This window comes from Oryzias melastigma, linkage group LG16, assembly GCF_002922805.2.
Source record: "Oryzias melastigma strain HK-1 linkage group LG16, ASM292280v2, whole genome shotgun sequence".
Classification (NCBI taxonomy): domain Eukaryota; kingdom Metazoa; phylum Chordata; class Actinopteri; order Beloniformes; family Adrianichthyidae; genus Oryzias; species Oryzias melastigma.
This window is the reverse complement of record NC_050527.1, coordinates 20983757-21000664: the sequence shown is the minus strand read 5'-3', so window position 1 is coordinate 21000664 and position 16908 is coordinate 20983757. Positions and strand designations below refer to the sequence as shown.

The 16908-nt window shown below is 44.4% G+C and overlaps 1 protein-coding gene across 1 annotated transcript in view; it reads left to right on the top strand.

The window, feature by feature from the left end:
* cep192 (centrosomal protein 192) overlaps nucleotides 1-12016 on the top strand; it is a 45114-nt gene extending 33098 nt beyond the window's left edge. Inside the window, exons 31-47 of the mRNA XM_024268056.2 lie at nucleotides 1885-2070; nucleotides 2145-2405; nucleotides 2471-2592; nucleotides 3838-3947; nucleotides 4131-4269; nucleotides 4449-4527; nucleotides 4615-4693; nucleotides 4772-4895; nucleotides 4975-5080; nucleotides 6508-6727; nucleotides 6939-7015; nucleotides 8088-8183; nucleotides 8333-8452; nucleotides 9466-9572; nucleotides 9729-9855; nucleotides 9997-10055; nucleotides 10867-12016. Coding sequence (XP_024123824.1) covers nucleotides 1885-2070; nucleotides 2145-2405; nucleotides 2471-2592; nucleotides 3838-3947; nucleotides 4131-4269; nucleotides 4449-4527; nucleotides 4615-4693; nucleotides 4772-4895; nucleotides 4975-5080; nucleotides 6508-6727; nucleotides 6939-7015; nucleotides 8088-8183; nucleotides 8333-8452; nucleotides 9466-9572; nucleotides 9729-9855; nucleotides 9997-10055; nucleotides 10867-10999 — 2145 coding nt within the window. The 3' untranslated portion in view covers nucleotides 11000-12016. The remainder of the gene's footprint in view (nucleotides 1-1884; nucleotides 2071-2144; nucleotides 2406-2470; nucleotides 2593-3837; nucleotides 3948-4130; nucleotides 4270-4448; nucleotides 4528-4614; nucleotides 4694-4771; nucleotides 4896-4974; nucleotides 5081-6507; nucleotides 6728-6938; nucleotides 7016-8087; nucleotides 8184-8332; nucleotides 8453-9465; nucleotides 9573-9728; nucleotides 9856-9996; nucleotides 10056-10866) is intronic.
* Nucleotides 12017-16908: the final 4892 nt, after the last annotated feature.

Below are 16908 nucleotides of genomic sequence, written 5' to 3'. Positions count from 1 at the left end.
GTGAACAAGCTGAGTTTGGATTCATGAATGTCAGCGTGAAGATTCACACTTAAAGTTAACTAACAGTCACTTCCTGTGGAAATGTGTGATAAAACCGGGGTGATGCTGAAAGCGTCAACGTTGGCTGAAGATGGTGTTGACAGAATTATTTATTTATTTATAAGGGACCATGTATATTAATTAACATCTATTCAGAGTTATAGATGTAAATGTACCAGATTATAGCAACCATGCTAATTTACATCTGTAGTCCTTTGGCAAGTACATAGAGAAATCAGGAAAGGACAGGGCAATAAATCTCTTACACAGTCACATCCTTTGAAATCACAGCACAAGACAGTAAAGTACATTCATTCATTCATTCATCTTCCTGTCCACTTCTTCCCTTTCGGGGTCGCGGGGGTGCCGGAGCCTAACCCGGCTGCTGACGGGCGAAGGCAGGGTTAACCCTGGACAGGTCTCCAGTCTGTCTCAGGGCCTCAATCACACACACATTCACACCTAGGGACAATTTAGAGTCACCAATCAACCTATGAAGCATGTTTTTGGACGGTGGGAGGAAGCCGGAGTCCCCGGTGAAAACCCACGCATGCACGGGAGAACATGCAAACTCCACACAGAATGGTCCCAACCGGGATTCGAACCGGTGCCTTCTCACTGTGAGGCTAGAGCGCTAACCACTGCGCCACCGTGCAGCCCAGTGAAGTACATCACAAGACAATATAGTAGTAAAAGGTTAAGATCAGTAATAAAGTCACAACAGAATCCCCCCTTTATTTGCCGTGGATCAGCTGCGTCTTCCGGCGAAAATATGAACCAATCAAAGGGATTTGCAGGGTCGCAGAGGCCTGACCGCAGACGCAGGACGTGAATGCCTGCAGGGGGATTTCCTCTCGCACTTTAAAGTTACATAAAGACTGCGGCGCTCGAATCGGAGCTGTAACGCCAGTGGTGTGAGCTGTAACGCTAGTGGTGTGAGCTGTAACGCTAGTGGTGTGAGCCCGCGGTCAGTCCGCCTCTGGAACATGCTGTAGGAGAAATATGAGCTCATTCAATGAGTTATTTAAAGTAACGGATCACGGATAATCTGTGATCTCTACGCATCACTAGCCACGGTTCGGCCCATATGTGTACCATGGATCACCCCCCGCAAGCATTATTAAAATCAATCGTCACTGAATGCATTTGGTGCCAAATGCGTCCTGTATGCCTTCTTTATGTTAACAAGCGTCAAAGTTGCTTCCAAAAATTGCTTTTCCAAAAGTCTGTTAACCTGAAGCTGAAGCTTCCACCGCGTGTGTGAGGAGCTTCTGTCAAAAACCTTTTCTGGAACTAGTCATGTAAATTGCAGATGGTGAGAAATTAGATTAATTCATTTTAAAGAATAAAAGCATCGGTCTCAGTTTCTGGGTTCAGATCTCCCATTGAGGAGCAGCAGCTGTCCTGCAGCCGCTACTCCGTTACAGGGACGTGCCGTCAGGGGAAGGCAGTACGGCAAGTCAAAAGATAAAAATGAAGGGAAAAACAATTAAACTTCCACCGTTGCACAAACTCAAAAAATGTGTTTAAAGTAAAATGTCTTCAATTTAGTACATTTATTTTGTGAATACTGGTTACATACAACAATACTTGAATAAACTGTAAAAAATAAACACTTTGAGATGTATAAATCATAATTATCTCATAATAAATGGAATTGTCATTGATAAATATCACAACCTTCTTAGTAACTCGTCAGAAAAAGTGCTTCTATTTGTGTCCTAGTTTCCAGACACTGCAGCTAAACACAAAAAGTTACGCTGCGTCACAGATTTAGAATTTAAAACGATTAAAGAAATACAATTTTCTTTATTGAGATTTCCTGTGAAGTTCATCTGATCTGTCCCTCAGCTCCAGAGTCTGTTCAGCCCTGAAGAGCGGCTCACGCGACACGGAGAGCTGTCCATCCATCCCAGAGAAGACATGACGGTCCACCTGCTGTTTGCTCCCACCAGAGTGGCATGCATGCTGGCCAAGCTGGAGATCAAGCAGTCAGGGGTCCGGGCCTCTCAGCCCGGGGTCAAATTCACCGTGAGGATCCCACTTCAAGCTTTTCCATGCTGCTCTTTGTGCTGCTTTCTGTCATCAGCCCGTTTGCTCTCCAGATTCCACTGTCTGGTTACGGCGGCACCAGCAACATCATTCTGGAGGAGCAGAGGAAGCAGGCGGACGGCTACGTGGCCACACTGCCCGATGTTGCAGCTGGTCACGTCAGCAAAGTGTGTCTGAGCGTGAGGAACACCGGCTCCAGAGCGGCCTTCATCAAAGCTGTGGCCTTCTCCGATCTAGCAACCAGAACTCCCATGGAGCCCTCTGTGTTGAGCCTAGCCCCCTCACAGTTTGTTCTGAAGGAGAGGACGCAGGAGGTGAGAACCTGGAACCCACCAGCCATGATCCATGTGTTATGTTGCTGAAGTGGAGGTGTTTTCAGGTGATCACAGCCCTGATGAGGTCCACGCAGAGGGAGCAGAGGCTGTCCCGCTCCGACAACACCCCGCTGGCCACAGTCTGTCTGCTCTGTGGAGATGAAGTGTCCAGACAGCAGTACAGGCGGTGAGATGCAACACTCCCTTTGGGTTATGACTCAGCCAGCAATGCCTTGTGTGTCCAATGTGGTTTAAAAGTGGGGAGAAAATGTGGGTCCTGATTGGGTTTATCCGCATTGACTTGACCCTTTAACACCAGAACTCCAGTGTTTGTGTTCTTGGATTTATTGTAACTTTTGAATTAACATGATCTGCTGTAGTGAGCTAGCAACCTCCTCTGTATCGAGCTAGCGAGCTCCTCTCTAGCAAGCTAGCAAGCTCTGCTGTATTAAGCTAGCAAGCTCTGCTGTAGCATGCTAGTGAGCTCCTCTGTAGCAAGCTAGTAAGCTCTGCTGTATTGAGCTAGAGAGCTCCTCTGTAGGAAACCCCTCTGTAGCAAGCTAGCAAGCTCCGCTGTAGCATGCTAGCGAGGTCCTCTGTATTGAGCTTGCAAGCTCCTCTGTAGCAAGCTAGCAAGCTCCGTTGTAGCATGCTAGCGAGGTCCTCTGTATAAAGCTAGCAAGCTCCTCTGTAGCAAGCTAGCGAGCTCGGCTGTATTGAGCTAGAGAGCTCCTCTGTAGCTAGCTAGCAAGCATCTCTGTAGCTAGCTAGCGAGCTCCCCTGTAGCATGCTTCCCTGGATTAAGCTAGCATGCGCTGCTGTAGCATGCTAGCAAGCTCCTCTGTTGCATGCTAGTGAGCTACTCTTAGAAAGCTCCTATGTAGCAAGCTTGCAAGCTCTGCTGTAGCATGCTAGCGAGGTCCTCTGTATTGAGCTTGCAAGCTCCTCTGTAGCAAGCTAGCGCGCTCTGCTGTACCATGCTAGCGTGCTCCTCTGTAGCATGCTAGCGAGGTCCTCTGTATTGAGCTAGCAAGCTCCACTGTAGCAAGCTAGTGAGCTTTGCTTTAGCATGCTAGCGAGGTCCGCTATATTGAGCTAGCGCGCTCTGCTGTACCATGCTAGCGTGCTCCTCTGTAGCATGCTAGCGAGGTCCTCTGTATTGAGCTAGCGAGCTGCGTTGTTCATCAGGCGGCTGGATAGCATAGCGAGCCAACCCGATAAGTGTCCACTAAAGCTAATGTGTGCAAACACTGGGGGGGGCACCACAGAAACTGTGGACAAACCCAATCAGGACCCACATTTTCATCCCACTTTAAACCCTACACGACCCATCTGGCCTTCTGGCTGGTTAGTGGATGTGATGTTTTAAGAGGAAAATGCTCCTCTGTTCTCAACCTGCCAGACGAAGGGTTTGATGAGTGTTTGTGTTTAGATTTCTTCAGAGTCAGCCTGAGGCTGCAGGGAAAGTCCTCTCTGACAACAGCCTGCTGAGAAACATCAACTTCAATGAAACCTTCCTGGGAGAAGAGACGGTTTCAGAGAGTACGTCTCCTTTGTTTTGCTGCAGTCTCTTCAAATGAATCTCTTCATGTTTTACAAATTAGATTCATCTTCTGATGTCTTTTTGTGGTTTCCTCTGTAACTTTTTAGTGCCTTTTTTGGTGTAAGTGTTAAAAATTTGAAATGAATAAGGGTCTTGATGTTTGACTCCTCCCCCATGTGCAGCGTATGACCTGCCCCAGCGGCCCAACGAGGCCCACCTCTTCTACAGCAGCATGAGTAAGGTGTTAGTGTCGCTGCTGGGAAAAGCACGACACACTGAAGAGGACCAGCCTTCCTCCAGACTCTGCTCCGGGGCAGATAGGTAATGTCCTGGACAAACCCCCAGACTCTTCTGAGCTAAAAACTGAGGCCTTTTCCTGTGCGAGCCAGCAGTCTGGACTCTTGTGGACTCTGCCAGGGAAGCGCTTGTCTGTCTTAATGGGGATGAGTGTGTGATTTGGTTCAGTCTGGATATGCATCTCTCTGTGCTTGTGATTCCAGTGGCATGTCAAACGTGTCTCTGGATGTGCTGCCGGTGAAGGGCCCCCAGGGTCTGGCTCTGACTGTTTCTTCTCCGGAGGTACCAGGAACTTTGTTGGTTTCAGATTGATCTGATAAAAGTCCAGCATATTAAGAGACTGGTTTTGATTTATGCCCCTCCCCTCAGGCCTCTGAAGCCGAGCCCACGATGTCTGACTCCTGGACCATCCACCCACAGCAGATCGTCCTTCCAGCCCCCAGCATCAGTGAGGAGAAACCAGGTTCTGGAAGCTTTTCTTGATGGAGAAGACTTTGTGTTTACTGTTTGTTGGCTGTGTTTTTAGATGGACCCTCAGCAACCAGGCAGGTTCAGATCCAGAACAAGTCCTCCAGAGAGCTGAACTTTGACCTGTCCTGGCCGGCTCACTGCCTCACCGTGACTCCTCAGCACGGCCTCATCCAGCCGCAGTAAGAGTCTGCTTTGTAGAGAAGCACATGATAAACATGCAGCAGCACTTTGTGTTGACAGAAGTCTGACTCTTTCCAGAGGCCACCTGCAGATTTTGATCAGCCCTAACCCCTCGCTGGCCTCCAGAGCGGCCCTGCTGCCATGGAGCGGGCAGATCTACGTGGGGACTGATGGTCAGCACAAGGTGAGTACCGGTTTGAGCCAAACGGAAGTATAGCGTGAGCTTGAAGAAGGAAAACGAGAAGTCTGGCCGGAATGACCTGGGGCCCGTTTCAAGAAGCAGGTTTAACAAATTCAGAGTTTAAACTTGAACTCAGAGTTGACTGACTCAGAATTCGCAAACTCAGAGTTTTCTGTTTCAGAACAGCTGAAAAAAGTCTGTTGGTCTCAGAATCAGATGTGACCATAAAAAGCCCCTGAGCAATTTAGCAAAGACAGCACGATTCACCATGGCAACTGGAAACACTATTAGGGCGTCATACTTCATGGCGACAGAAATTGATGTGCTTCTACAATCATATGCCGACTATGAGCACATTTTCCGCAAAAGCAACGCAGCTGCAGCGGCAAAACAGAGAGAGTTGGTGTAGGAGAAAAAACGTTAATGCGTACATCTACATTTGAATCATCCCAATTCAGGATAAGTACTAAATAATGTCAGTATGTCACTTGTCACTTGTTAAGTAAGAAGTGGTTTTTGATCTGTCAATAATTTAACGAGTAATCTCCGTAATTGCATGAAGGACAGAAAATTAAAAGCACATTTTAATGTCTACTCTTCCTCAAAATTTCAGTGATTGATGTATGGGGTTCATAAAGTTGTGATCAATAAGCAATCCAATACGTTTCATCCGGAGTAACAATTTTGTTATTCAGAATGTTTTTCTAAAATGTGTCCAACACTAGCCTGCAATCCTGTGAAACTCGTCTTCAATCACTCTGAGGGGTTTGTGTCCAGGAAAAATAACGAAAATGGGTAAAGCGCTTGAGCGCGAGGAACACTTTCCTGACGATTCTGCAAACAGCGGCCTTACTGATGTGCTCGGCATCCCTGATATTATAAAGAAAACTACCGTTTGCAAAAAAACAGCACGCAGCATCAGAGCTCGGCCACGATGGGTGGCGTGTATGATGAATTTAATAGAGTCCCTGGAAAAACGGTATCGCTCAAATAAAAATGAATCGGGAAACGCCAGGCAATCAACTCGTGATCTCAAAATCCTTTTCCGACAAAAATGGCTTTCCCTCCAGATTAATCCAGCCTCCTCATCTACAGGATCCTCTATGAATGGTCTATTTTGGTTTCTGCGTGGCGGAAACGTGCAGTCTCTATTGTGAATGTTCTCCAAATTTGAATGATTAAGTCCTAATTGAACATCCTTCACCTTAAGAAGGTGCAGATACAGGTTTAAGTTACCTCTGTTTCTGAAACCGGAAACTCAGTTTTCCTTAACTCTGAGTTCACAAACTCAGTTTCAACAAAACCTGCTTCTTGAAACAGGCCCCTGAAGATCAGAAAATAGATCCATTTGTCTACTGTCAATGTGTGAGGGCAGACATCCTTCTTCCTCCAGGTGTTAACCTGAAGGTTGTTCCTCTTTGCTTCTTCAGTTCATCAAGGTGCAGATACGGAAGGATCTGGCTCTGGATGTTTCTGTGGCCCCAGCAGATCCAGCCTTGTCAGCTTTGCCCGCTCAGGCTGCAACCCCTGTAGCCCCGCCTGGAACGCAGTACACGCTGACTTCACACTCTCCTCAGACGCCTGCAGCTCTGGTGGAAGTCCCAAACAAGACCGTGGTCTTTCCTGCTACTCTTTCTGGAGAGACTTCAGGTAGGAAGACTGAAGCGTTTGCTTTGGAGTTCAACAAAACTCCGTATTTGTGGAAGCTGCTGAAGCCCCAGACTCGATTCTTGAGTCTGCTCTGAAATGAAAATGAGTCAAATAGATCCTTCTTCCATTTGTACCACAGAGCCAGTAGTGGGTTCTCTGTTCCAGAATCTCGTGTGTTTTAAGGTTGAACCTTCGCATTCCTCTTCCTCAGAGACCCAGCTGGAGGTGCAGAACAGAGACGTGGAAGTGAGGTGGTACCTGTCATCGTTTGCCCCTCCTTATGTGAAGGTAAAATGTTTTCCTTCATCTCTGCTAGGGTGGCACAATAAAACCAGTTACTGATAATTATCGGCTGATAATGGACATTATGACGTCACGCCGACAGTTCCGATATGAAAAAATTTGCAGATAAAATGGATCGATAATTAAAAGTTGAAACCACCGACGCTTCCCTCATTCACCACTCAGTGTTTACTTGTTTCAACTTGTCTGCTCATCTGAAAAGTTTCAGCCTTATCGGTGCTGCTGTATCTATTTAAAGATGTATAGCAGACTGGAAAATCCAAACATGTTTGTACTATCTGTTATATTTATTTAGAGGTCAATCTCGTTCTGCAAATAAAGAGCCACCCGCTCTTATTTTGTACTTGCAAATATTTTTTTCTCAAGTATTTAAAAAAAATATTGATTGATTTTCTGTATCAGCTGCAAGAGGCCAGAAAATGTTGGGTATCGGTTGTAAAAAGTCATTATCGTACATTACTAATCTCTTCTTAGTTCCTCGAGCTGAACTTGTAAAATGTTAACATTTTCCTGAGTGTCGCTTGACCCCTGACCTTTGACAGCTGGGTTGATCTCTGCTCCCAGAGTTCACAGCTCCCATCCTCACAGTCCCAGGTTGGAAGGTGAGGTGTCAGTCCTGCTCTTAGGATCAGGGACCTCCTGTCCATAGCAGACATGTACCACTCCTCCAGTTTCATCTGCACTCAGGACACTGACTCCAGCAGGCTGCAGCTTACCCTGCAGCATGGCTGGTTGCTCTCTGCTGCTCCTCCCTTCACTCTTCCTCCTACAGGTCTCTGTGACCTCCATGACCAGGTCATCTGTAAAACTAGAAGCTAAATCCTGCCCACACAGATTGTTTTAGGATAAAGTCCAGGTAGAACCTAATGGTCACCAGAATCTACCGAGTTTCTGCAGAGCTCAGCTCATCCTGTTCTGAAGAGCACTGGGTAAAGACATGTATGGATCAGACCTGAAACGCTGAGCTAAAGAGAATTTGAAAAGGACAAAAGTGTTGAGTTTGATTAAGGAGCTGAAGGAGACCGGTGTCAGACATCAGACTCGTTTGTCCCCCCAGGGAGTGGATGACTCTGAAGATGTTTACCGAGCCACCTACACCGCTTTCAGATGTTTGAGAGTGTCGGGAACGCTGGGAGCCCACGAGAAGACACAGGTACACACATATGCACACCTACCGGACGTGTGGGGTCCTGGTCACATTTAGTGAAGAGGTGACTGTTCGGATGCTCTCCTCTACAGTCGGCCAGTATGTTTAGAATAATTGACTGTCAGTTTCTTCTTGACAAAGTGATTCTTTTCCAGATTCCTGTGACTTTCCTGCCCAGAGACAAAGGGGACTATGTCCAGTTCTGGGACCTGGAGGTCCACCCTGTGTGCCAGCCTCAGCAGAAGACCACCATTCGCTTCCAGCTCTCTGGAACGGTGAGGAACCCGGTTATAATAAAAGTAAATCAGAAGAACAAGAGCTAACAGATGCCCAGAAGGAATCTGGGGGCTTTCACTCTAAAGCTGAACTCTTTAACACTTAAAGAGAATTCTAGTTTATTTCTCACAGCAACATAGAAGCCACAAAGTCTCACGTTCCCCCTTTAGAAAAAGAAGACACTGATATCTATCTGATATTGGTAATATGAGAACTATAAATAAACAGTTCTTTTTTTTAGCATAGCTACAACATAAATAAAGGTTTTTTTAATATGAAAGTTTTTAGCTTTTGACAGAATTCAGCAGTAATTAAAAAAGTTTTGTTCATTTGTTGTTGGTGAATCTCAGACAGAATCTCTTAAAGTTTGCTTGTTGACCTCAAATTGATTTTCTGTGGCACACAGTGTTTAAAAATGTTTGACTATGGTAAACTCCTAAGCCTCACCACTTGATGTATACTCTGAGCATTATGGGTACTGTAGTCAGTAGCCTGGTGCAGTGATGTGTACTGTGCTTCTTTGAGTAAAGTTCGTGTTCAGGAGGAGCTTCTCCAAAAACTTTCACCCTGGTCACTACATTAAAACATTTCTGTTGATCTCATTTACAATCCATGGAAGACGTGGATGATGTTGAGAGGTCGAGAGTTCTACAAAAGCATCAGTGTGTCTGTGTTCATGAGATCGTCTAGAATCACTCTCAGTAATGTGAACTTCAACATCTGTACTGCAAGAGTCTGAATGACAGACGGTACTTTCAGAGATACTTCCGTCTCTCTAGCCTCGTTTCCACTGAGTAAAACGGACCCATTAAACCAACCTGGTGCCCATTAGTTCAAAATGTGACGAGATTTGTTTCGATACAAATCGGAAAAAATAAAAAAAGTTCTTCAGATAAAAGTTAAATCCCGTTCCGTATGAACGTAGCTCAGGTCTTATCACCAGTATGAAGTCAAAGCTCACCTGCTTTGTTGAATCCTCACAGCAGGATGATTGTGACTCTCGTCTCTTCAGGGAGTGAAGCTCGCCGGCGGGGAAGGCCCTCAGGAAGGAGACTGTTCTCTGGTGAAGACGGACGCTGCAGTGAAGAGCAGGAAGAGGCCTGAAGCCTGCAGAAGCAGGTGAGTCCAGAGGCAGGCCAGGCAGAGCTGTGACCAATCAAAAGCTCTGAAACGTGCCGCTAACATCCCCTTTAAACGCTGGTTATGGAGCTCTTCATTCCTACTGGAGAAAGTAGATGCTGGAAGGTAGAAGGTAAAGTTTGGTATGAATTTCAGCCCAGAGGAAGCTCTGCGGAGAGGAGTGTATTCTCCTCAGGAGCTGTACACGTTTCCTGACACGCGGGTGGGCGGATCCAGCACACTGAAGGTCAACATCCGCAACAACTCTCCTGACACACACGAGGTGAGGCCTCCTGTTGGCTGGTGGTGCAGATGAGAGCTGGCGGGCTTCAGCTGTCGGGTCGGCTTCACGTTCTGCTCCACAGTTGTGTGTGAGCTTTGTGTACTTCTGAACTTTCATGTGGCTTTTCTAATTTATTTGCAGCTGAGTTTTGTCAAGCCGAGGGAACCCTTTCACATCAAGCATTCCAGATACTCCCTAAGGTGAGTCTCACCGTCATGAAACAGTTCCCCTCTGCTCCGTGGATGAAGTGCTGCTGCTTCAGTTTCAGCTTCAATCATCTTTTCTGATTCTGTAGAAATACCTTTAACAGTGTTCGTCATCGCCGTATCAGGTTTGGCCCGTGTTGGTGTGCATGTACAGAATACCGAGTTCACTCTGAAGACTCAGATTTTTGTCCGCCGTTTCTGTTTTGACCTCCTTCTAATTTGCTGCTCGACGCTTGTCCAAAATGAGTTCATGAACTTGAAAGTGTTTTCACACCGATCGCCATTCACAACAATTTTGAGTACTGCAAAAATGTAAATCCCAGTTTGCTGTCCTGCATCAGTCCAAGGAGGGAAAAAATAAAGATCACATGCTAGGTTCTTTTTGTATTTTTGCTTTTGTTTGTGCCAAAAAATAGACATAATTCATATTCATTATTAAAAAAAAGAAAATCCAAATTTCTTAAAGATTAAAGTAAGACTGTGGAGCTCCTTCCAGGTTTTTATCAGTAGAAAACGAGCACAAATGGTTCTTTTACTGTTAAAGGTTACTGACCTCTAGGTTAACGTAACACAAATTCTTTACCAAAGTTGTTTGAACTCTGGAAACTCTAAAACTGCTCTGCTGATAGACCGCCGTGCCGCACCTGATGCTCACATTGAGCCGCGGGTCCTTTGGCGTCCGTACATTGACTTAACATTAACACTGGCCGCCCCTATGGTGGGAATTGCACTTTAGAAGACATGTTTCTCTGACTTTTACTGTTTTCATGGCATTGATGTCTTTTTTTTCTTTCTCCATAACAAGAGATCAGCATTACCTGAAACTTCCTGTCCAGTTCAAGCCCCGCGCCAGCGGCCGCCACACAGCGCTGCTGCTCATCCAGTCTCAAACCAGTGGAAGTCTGGTTATTCAGCTGGCTGGTGAGGCGCTCCCGTGAGGTCCCAGCCCACATCGCCTCCCTCTCCACGGCCAGCTGGTTCTGGTGCAGATCAATGTAAACGGACCTGGAACGAGGGTTTTCCAAGCATCACACAGATGTTTCCTCATGAGCCTCCAGAGAGGCTCTGGTGCCTTCAGACATCCTGTGGAGGTAGAGTGGTCATAAAGCTGGAGGGGTTCAGTCTGACTGGTTCCCAGTTTGCTTCAGTCTCAGTCTAACAGACTTCAGCTGCTGTGTTTCAGTCGGGTCACATGGCAGCAGTAGCGTCAGGCAGCTGTGGAATCACACCAGAATGAGGCTGTTTGTTTTAGAAAAATCTGCTCTCCTGCAGTCTTCTGGTGCTTAAATTAGAAAGTCAGATAAAGAAATCTTAGTGTGACCAGGAATACAGTAAAAAAAATAAGTTATGAAGGAATGGGATGCTTTCAAACGCTCCTAGTCTGTAAGATTCTATAATCCTCTGTGGCGTCCCCGTTTCCATGGAGACGACTCTCCATCAGCATGAGTCCTGATGGTGAGGCCTTTGCTGTTGACCTCCCCAGGCCTCCAGTGCTCGCCTTAACCTCCCTGATGTGTTTCATGCAGTCCTCCAGCGTCTCACAGCTGCATCAGGATGCTGAGTGACCGTTGTTACACCGCAGCCTCCCACTGTGGTTACCATGGTGACATGGACGGTCACTGCTTCAGGAGCAGAACTTCATCCAGCAGTTTAGTTTAAGGACGAGCTGCCCAAACTATGTAGTTTGAATCTCTCCTGCAGTGTGTTATGAAGCTGCACTGAAAGAAGCAAAAATGATCCAATATGTGGTTTTGACTCAATATGAACACTAATGTGTTAGTCTTAGTTTTCTACTGTGGAATTATAATTCACACTATTATGTTTGTATGTAGACTTTGTACATGTTTCTGGGTAAGAAGAGTTTCCGTTTTTATTTTTTGAGCCACTTGAATTGCAGATGTAATTTAAAGGAATATGTGTTTGAATTTTGACCAATAAAAATGTTTGTGTCTGTAGTTTTTTTCTCTCTTTTCTTAATGGATTTAGCACTCAAGCATTTGTCCAGAACCCTCTCCTCTGCACCCTCCACACTCACACCAACATCCTCATGTCCTCCTCTACATCCATCAACCTGCTCTGTGGTCTTCCTCCAGAACTCTTTCCTGATCTCCATCTTCATCATCGTTTTACCAACATCATCACTGTTCCTCCTCTCAATGTATCCAAACATCTCCATCTGCTTCCCTGCATTGATCTCAGAACATCCACCATCATCTGTTCCTCTGGATCCATCCCTGATCCATCTGGGTCAGTCCCAAAGAGAACTTCAACATCTTCATCTGTGCTTCTTCCAGCTCAGCTTCTTCTCTTTTTCTCAGTCTCTAAACCAGGAGTCACCCACCTGGTGCCTGCAGGTCTCTTCCAAAAACAGCACCACTCACTTGTGATCTTCATCTAAAATTCTGTTTTATTCTGTTGCTATTTTTTTGAATTACACCTGAATTTACATAGAGTTAAATATTAAAACATCTTAAAAATCTGTTTATGATACATGAACTTTAGATAAGTTGAAGTGACCTCTGACCTACTCCAGTTCAAAGATCATTAATTTTATTAAATATGCTGCAGATTTGGTCATTAGTTCAAACATGGTCCAACAAAGGGCCCAGCTGGTGTGGTTCACCCAGAACCCCATCTGTGCCAGATCTGCCACTGACCTCCAGCCCTCCCAAAATCCGGCCAGAGCCTTCGCCATCACTTCCTGATACGTCTACCGCCATATTGCAAACGATTCCAACCTGTCGACAGTGATTCATCTGAGTCACTTTTCACTGTTACCAATCATGAGTGAGCTTTGTCCAGCTTGATGAAAGTCCACACCCCTCCCACTGAGAGCGACTCGGGGGAATCTCTCAATCAAATGTCAGCGGGAGCCACATGCTTTTACGGAGGCTTCTGATTGGTCAGTTTATAATTTGAATAACTTGTGGAAACAAAAAACTGAAAACATAAATTAGAATTCATTAAGAAGAAAGCATCAGAGCAAGAATGGTTATTCAGACAAATCAAATGAGTAATAAGTGTCTATTCTCAGTGGAAGTCTATGTGAATCATCCTCCAGTTTCCTGAACTCTCATTTTCCTGCTTTCATTTTACACCTCATTTTAACATTCCCCTCTCTTCTGTCCTCTATTCTTTTCTGTCTGGTACAACAACAAAAAGGGATTCAGATATAAATATAATCACAATAAATAAAGTTGAGCCTAAATTACAAAAAAATAAAAATCAAAATTATTGTAGAAACATTAAGCAAGGAGGAAACTGTTGAACCCTCTGTTTGGTTTTGGGGCATTTCAGAGGACTAAGATGTTCTTGGAGCATAAATATTTGTATGTAGGCTGAACTCTACATTGTATTTGGATGGCTTTTACTTTGCATAGAAACAGTTCTAATGGTTTATAACCTTGAAACATGGCTGCCCTTATGTAGCCATGAATCTCTGACATGGTTGTGAGGAAAGTTGGCTCCACTCCTCCATGCAGAATTCCTTCAGCTGGGAGATCTTTGAGTTCATGGAGCTCCTGTTTCGAGTCAGCATCTCGATTGAGATCAGAGCTTTGACTCTGTCACTTCAGCTGTTGGGTTTATGTTTGCTCCTAAAGGTTTAAGTTGTTTAAAAAAGCTCAACTTTTCATGTCTAAAAGTCTAAATATTCTGCAGGAAACTGAAGGGAATCGAACCCCAACCTGCTAAAGCAGGCGTACCATCACCAGTGTCTTTAGTTTTTGGACTATACATGAAAGTGAAGCCAAACTGCCATTCAACTTGGTTTTTGTCTGCAGTCCTTCAAACCTGGAAGTGAGAAATAGGAAAAATAAAAGAAAAGTCTTGATTATTACTTTACATATTTCTCTATATTTGGTGAAATATTCTGTCATTTTAATCCTCCTCAGGTGTTTTCTTAAATCATATTTTCCAATAATCCAGGATTATTGAATGTTTGTAACTTTTAAACACATCTCTTAACTCAGATGATCACTTTTGTCTTCTTTATTTTAAAGTTTAGTGGAAAAAAATCATTTGAAAACATGAAGCTAAAGAAAGTTTGAAACTTGTTGACCGTCTGTCTAATCTGGCCAGTTTAGGAGTTTCTGTGCTCAGCAGGAAATGTCTCCATCTAGTGGCGTTAGACGGTAGTGCACCCATCTTTGCTCTTCCCTCATAGATCTGCACAGATATACGTCTGCTGCCAACCTGAAGGGCTCATCCATCTTCTTCTTTGAGGTTGTTACAGCGGCACAAACATACAGCAATGAGACTTCTGGAGTCTCAGCGACAGTCGGATCCACAATCACGTTGTCTAGTTTTGCTTGTGATTGGCTGCAACCACAACAATGAATTTCTGAGTGGCTTTATGCTTCTCAAGCGATGCGATTGTCCCAAAAATGTATTTTCAACATGGATGGACAACAGGATGTAGGTCAAAGGTCACTGTCTTGATGCTGTTTGATTTTATTAGAATATTTCAGACATTGTTAATCATCTCTTTTACTTAATGATGTTTTGAGGACGCTGTGATGCCATCATTTAGGGGGCGGGGTCTATTTCATTTAAATAAATTTGTTTTCTCCAAACTGGATGTGTCTGCAAAAACGCCTGTGTTTCTGTGCATGCTGAGGACAGAATTTTTGAGAGAAAGGCTGCAATGTTGAAAAGGGGGTGATGCCCCCACAAAAATCCTATTTTGCAACCCGCAGCCGGCCCTGATGGCGCCCACAAGGAGCTAAAGTCAGTGTCCCAGTGATCAAGGCATCTTACTCCTGGGTGGGAAAATATCTCACAAAAAACATATATTTCATTAATTAGTTCTTTAGTGTGCCAAAGCAGTGGTGGAGTCTAGAACATTCTAGAGGGTGTACTCTGATTCTCCATTCATGCCTCATACTTTAGCTAATATTTTAGCTGGCTATCAGCTTCAGCGTTTTTAGCTATCAATTTCAGCATCTTCAGCTATCAGCATTCACACTAGCATTATCACAGGTAATGCTCTAAATCTAGTTCATAATTATGTTAAAAATGTAAAGTTTTAAAAATGTAGTTTTAGTGTTTAATAAATGACCTAAGGTGTGTGTTGGATCTTGGCCCCCTGTGTGATTGAGTTTGACCCCCCTGTTCTGGTGGATCTGCTTCCTGAAGTGACATGAACCTGTCAGTGTTTGTGTTTGTGTTTGTGTCATATAACCCGGGTTCAGAGGCTCCTGTTGTTCTCAGCCCTTCTTTGTTTGAGTCTTGTGTTGTACAGCAACTTGTTGGCTAAAAGCTGCACTTATGCTGTGGTCTCTGCATTATTGATGCTTGCAGGCCATAGGCAACAACCTCAGAAGACTGTCTGAACTCATAGCATTTATCAGGAAAACGAAGAGAAACTGAGCCTCTCTGTTGAGGTGACATGTTTGGGAGCTCAGATGTGACCTGGGATTAAATGACTCACTCCATTGTTAATGAGTAAGTCATCAACATGAAGGACCTATGACACTATGGGAGCCAGTTCCAAACGGGCCTAGCTTCCACAGTGTCATATTCTTCCATTTTTAGGGCAGAAACTTTGAGACAGGTTGTAGGTTAACATGATTGTAGGATAGAAACGGTTCTTGAATCTGTTTGCTGGTGTTCTGATTTCTCTATACCGCCGCCCTGAAGGTAACAGTTGGAACAGACAGTGACCAGGGAGATGACCCTGATCATGTGTTGGCCTTTCTCGAGACAGTGAGAGTTGTTCAGTTCAGGTAGAGAACGGAGAGGACAACAGACACATTCACTTCATCAAAGCTTCTCAACATTTGAGGTTTTCTGAAAACGATTTTTTCATGATCAAAATGAACAGTGACATAATGCTTCAGTTGGTAATAACAAAACAGTTGTTATTTTACATTTTACAACAAATACCTACATTAAACCATGGGTGGAGTTAAAACATGTGTAGCCAACATGCAGCGATGAGCATCTTGGCTGGACTTCTTAGTGTATCCAGCAGGAATTTCCATCAGTTTTTATGCTGAACGCACTTAAAAGACGTGTGAATAACATCAAGTAAAATAGATCCCATTAGAATAATATCTGCTCAAATGAAAGGTTGATCTTTTTAAAAGAACCTCAAATATTGAAGGATTATTTGAATTTGTATTTAGATTTGTGAACGATCTAAGACAGGAAATGAAAATACAGATCAGCAGGACGTTCATAAAATAAATATTGAACATTTTTGATATTTGTTGTTGTTGCCGATTCATGTCTGTAAATGATTACAACTGGAAAACATGGAATAAATATAAAGTATAAATCATCTGATGTATGTAAGATATACATCAGATGAAGCTCTGTTTGCTCTCCATCGATTTCCCTAAAATCTGCTGCTTCTCGTGCTTTAAAAGTTCTATTTTGGTGGAAAGTGAGAAATGTTTAATTGCTAATGCTCAAAATATTTCCTTAAAATAACCTGTCTTCTCTGTACACCTTGTGTTTTCAATCTAAAGGATTAAACTGCTCTTTGTTTCAGGAGCAACAGAAAACTGCTCACATTGACCATCACCTGAACTCTAACATTATTCTCTCTCAGTCAGAGGAATGTGCTGATGAGGGAGTGCAGGTTAAAGAAGGATAAAAGGCTCTTCTCCCCTCAGCTATCTTCAGAGAGAACCTCTCATTTAGACGGTGCTCACATCAGATGGCCGCACAGACAAACACAAACTTGAGATGTTCTCTGCTGCATTGCAGTAGAAGTCATCCTCCCTCCTGCTGGCTGTCTGCCGCTCTCTCCACATCTCACCCTCATCGTCCCTCCAGACACTTTACTGCAGCGTTTGTTACTGACCTGAGGGGAGTGGAAGACTGACTCCTAGATTATGAC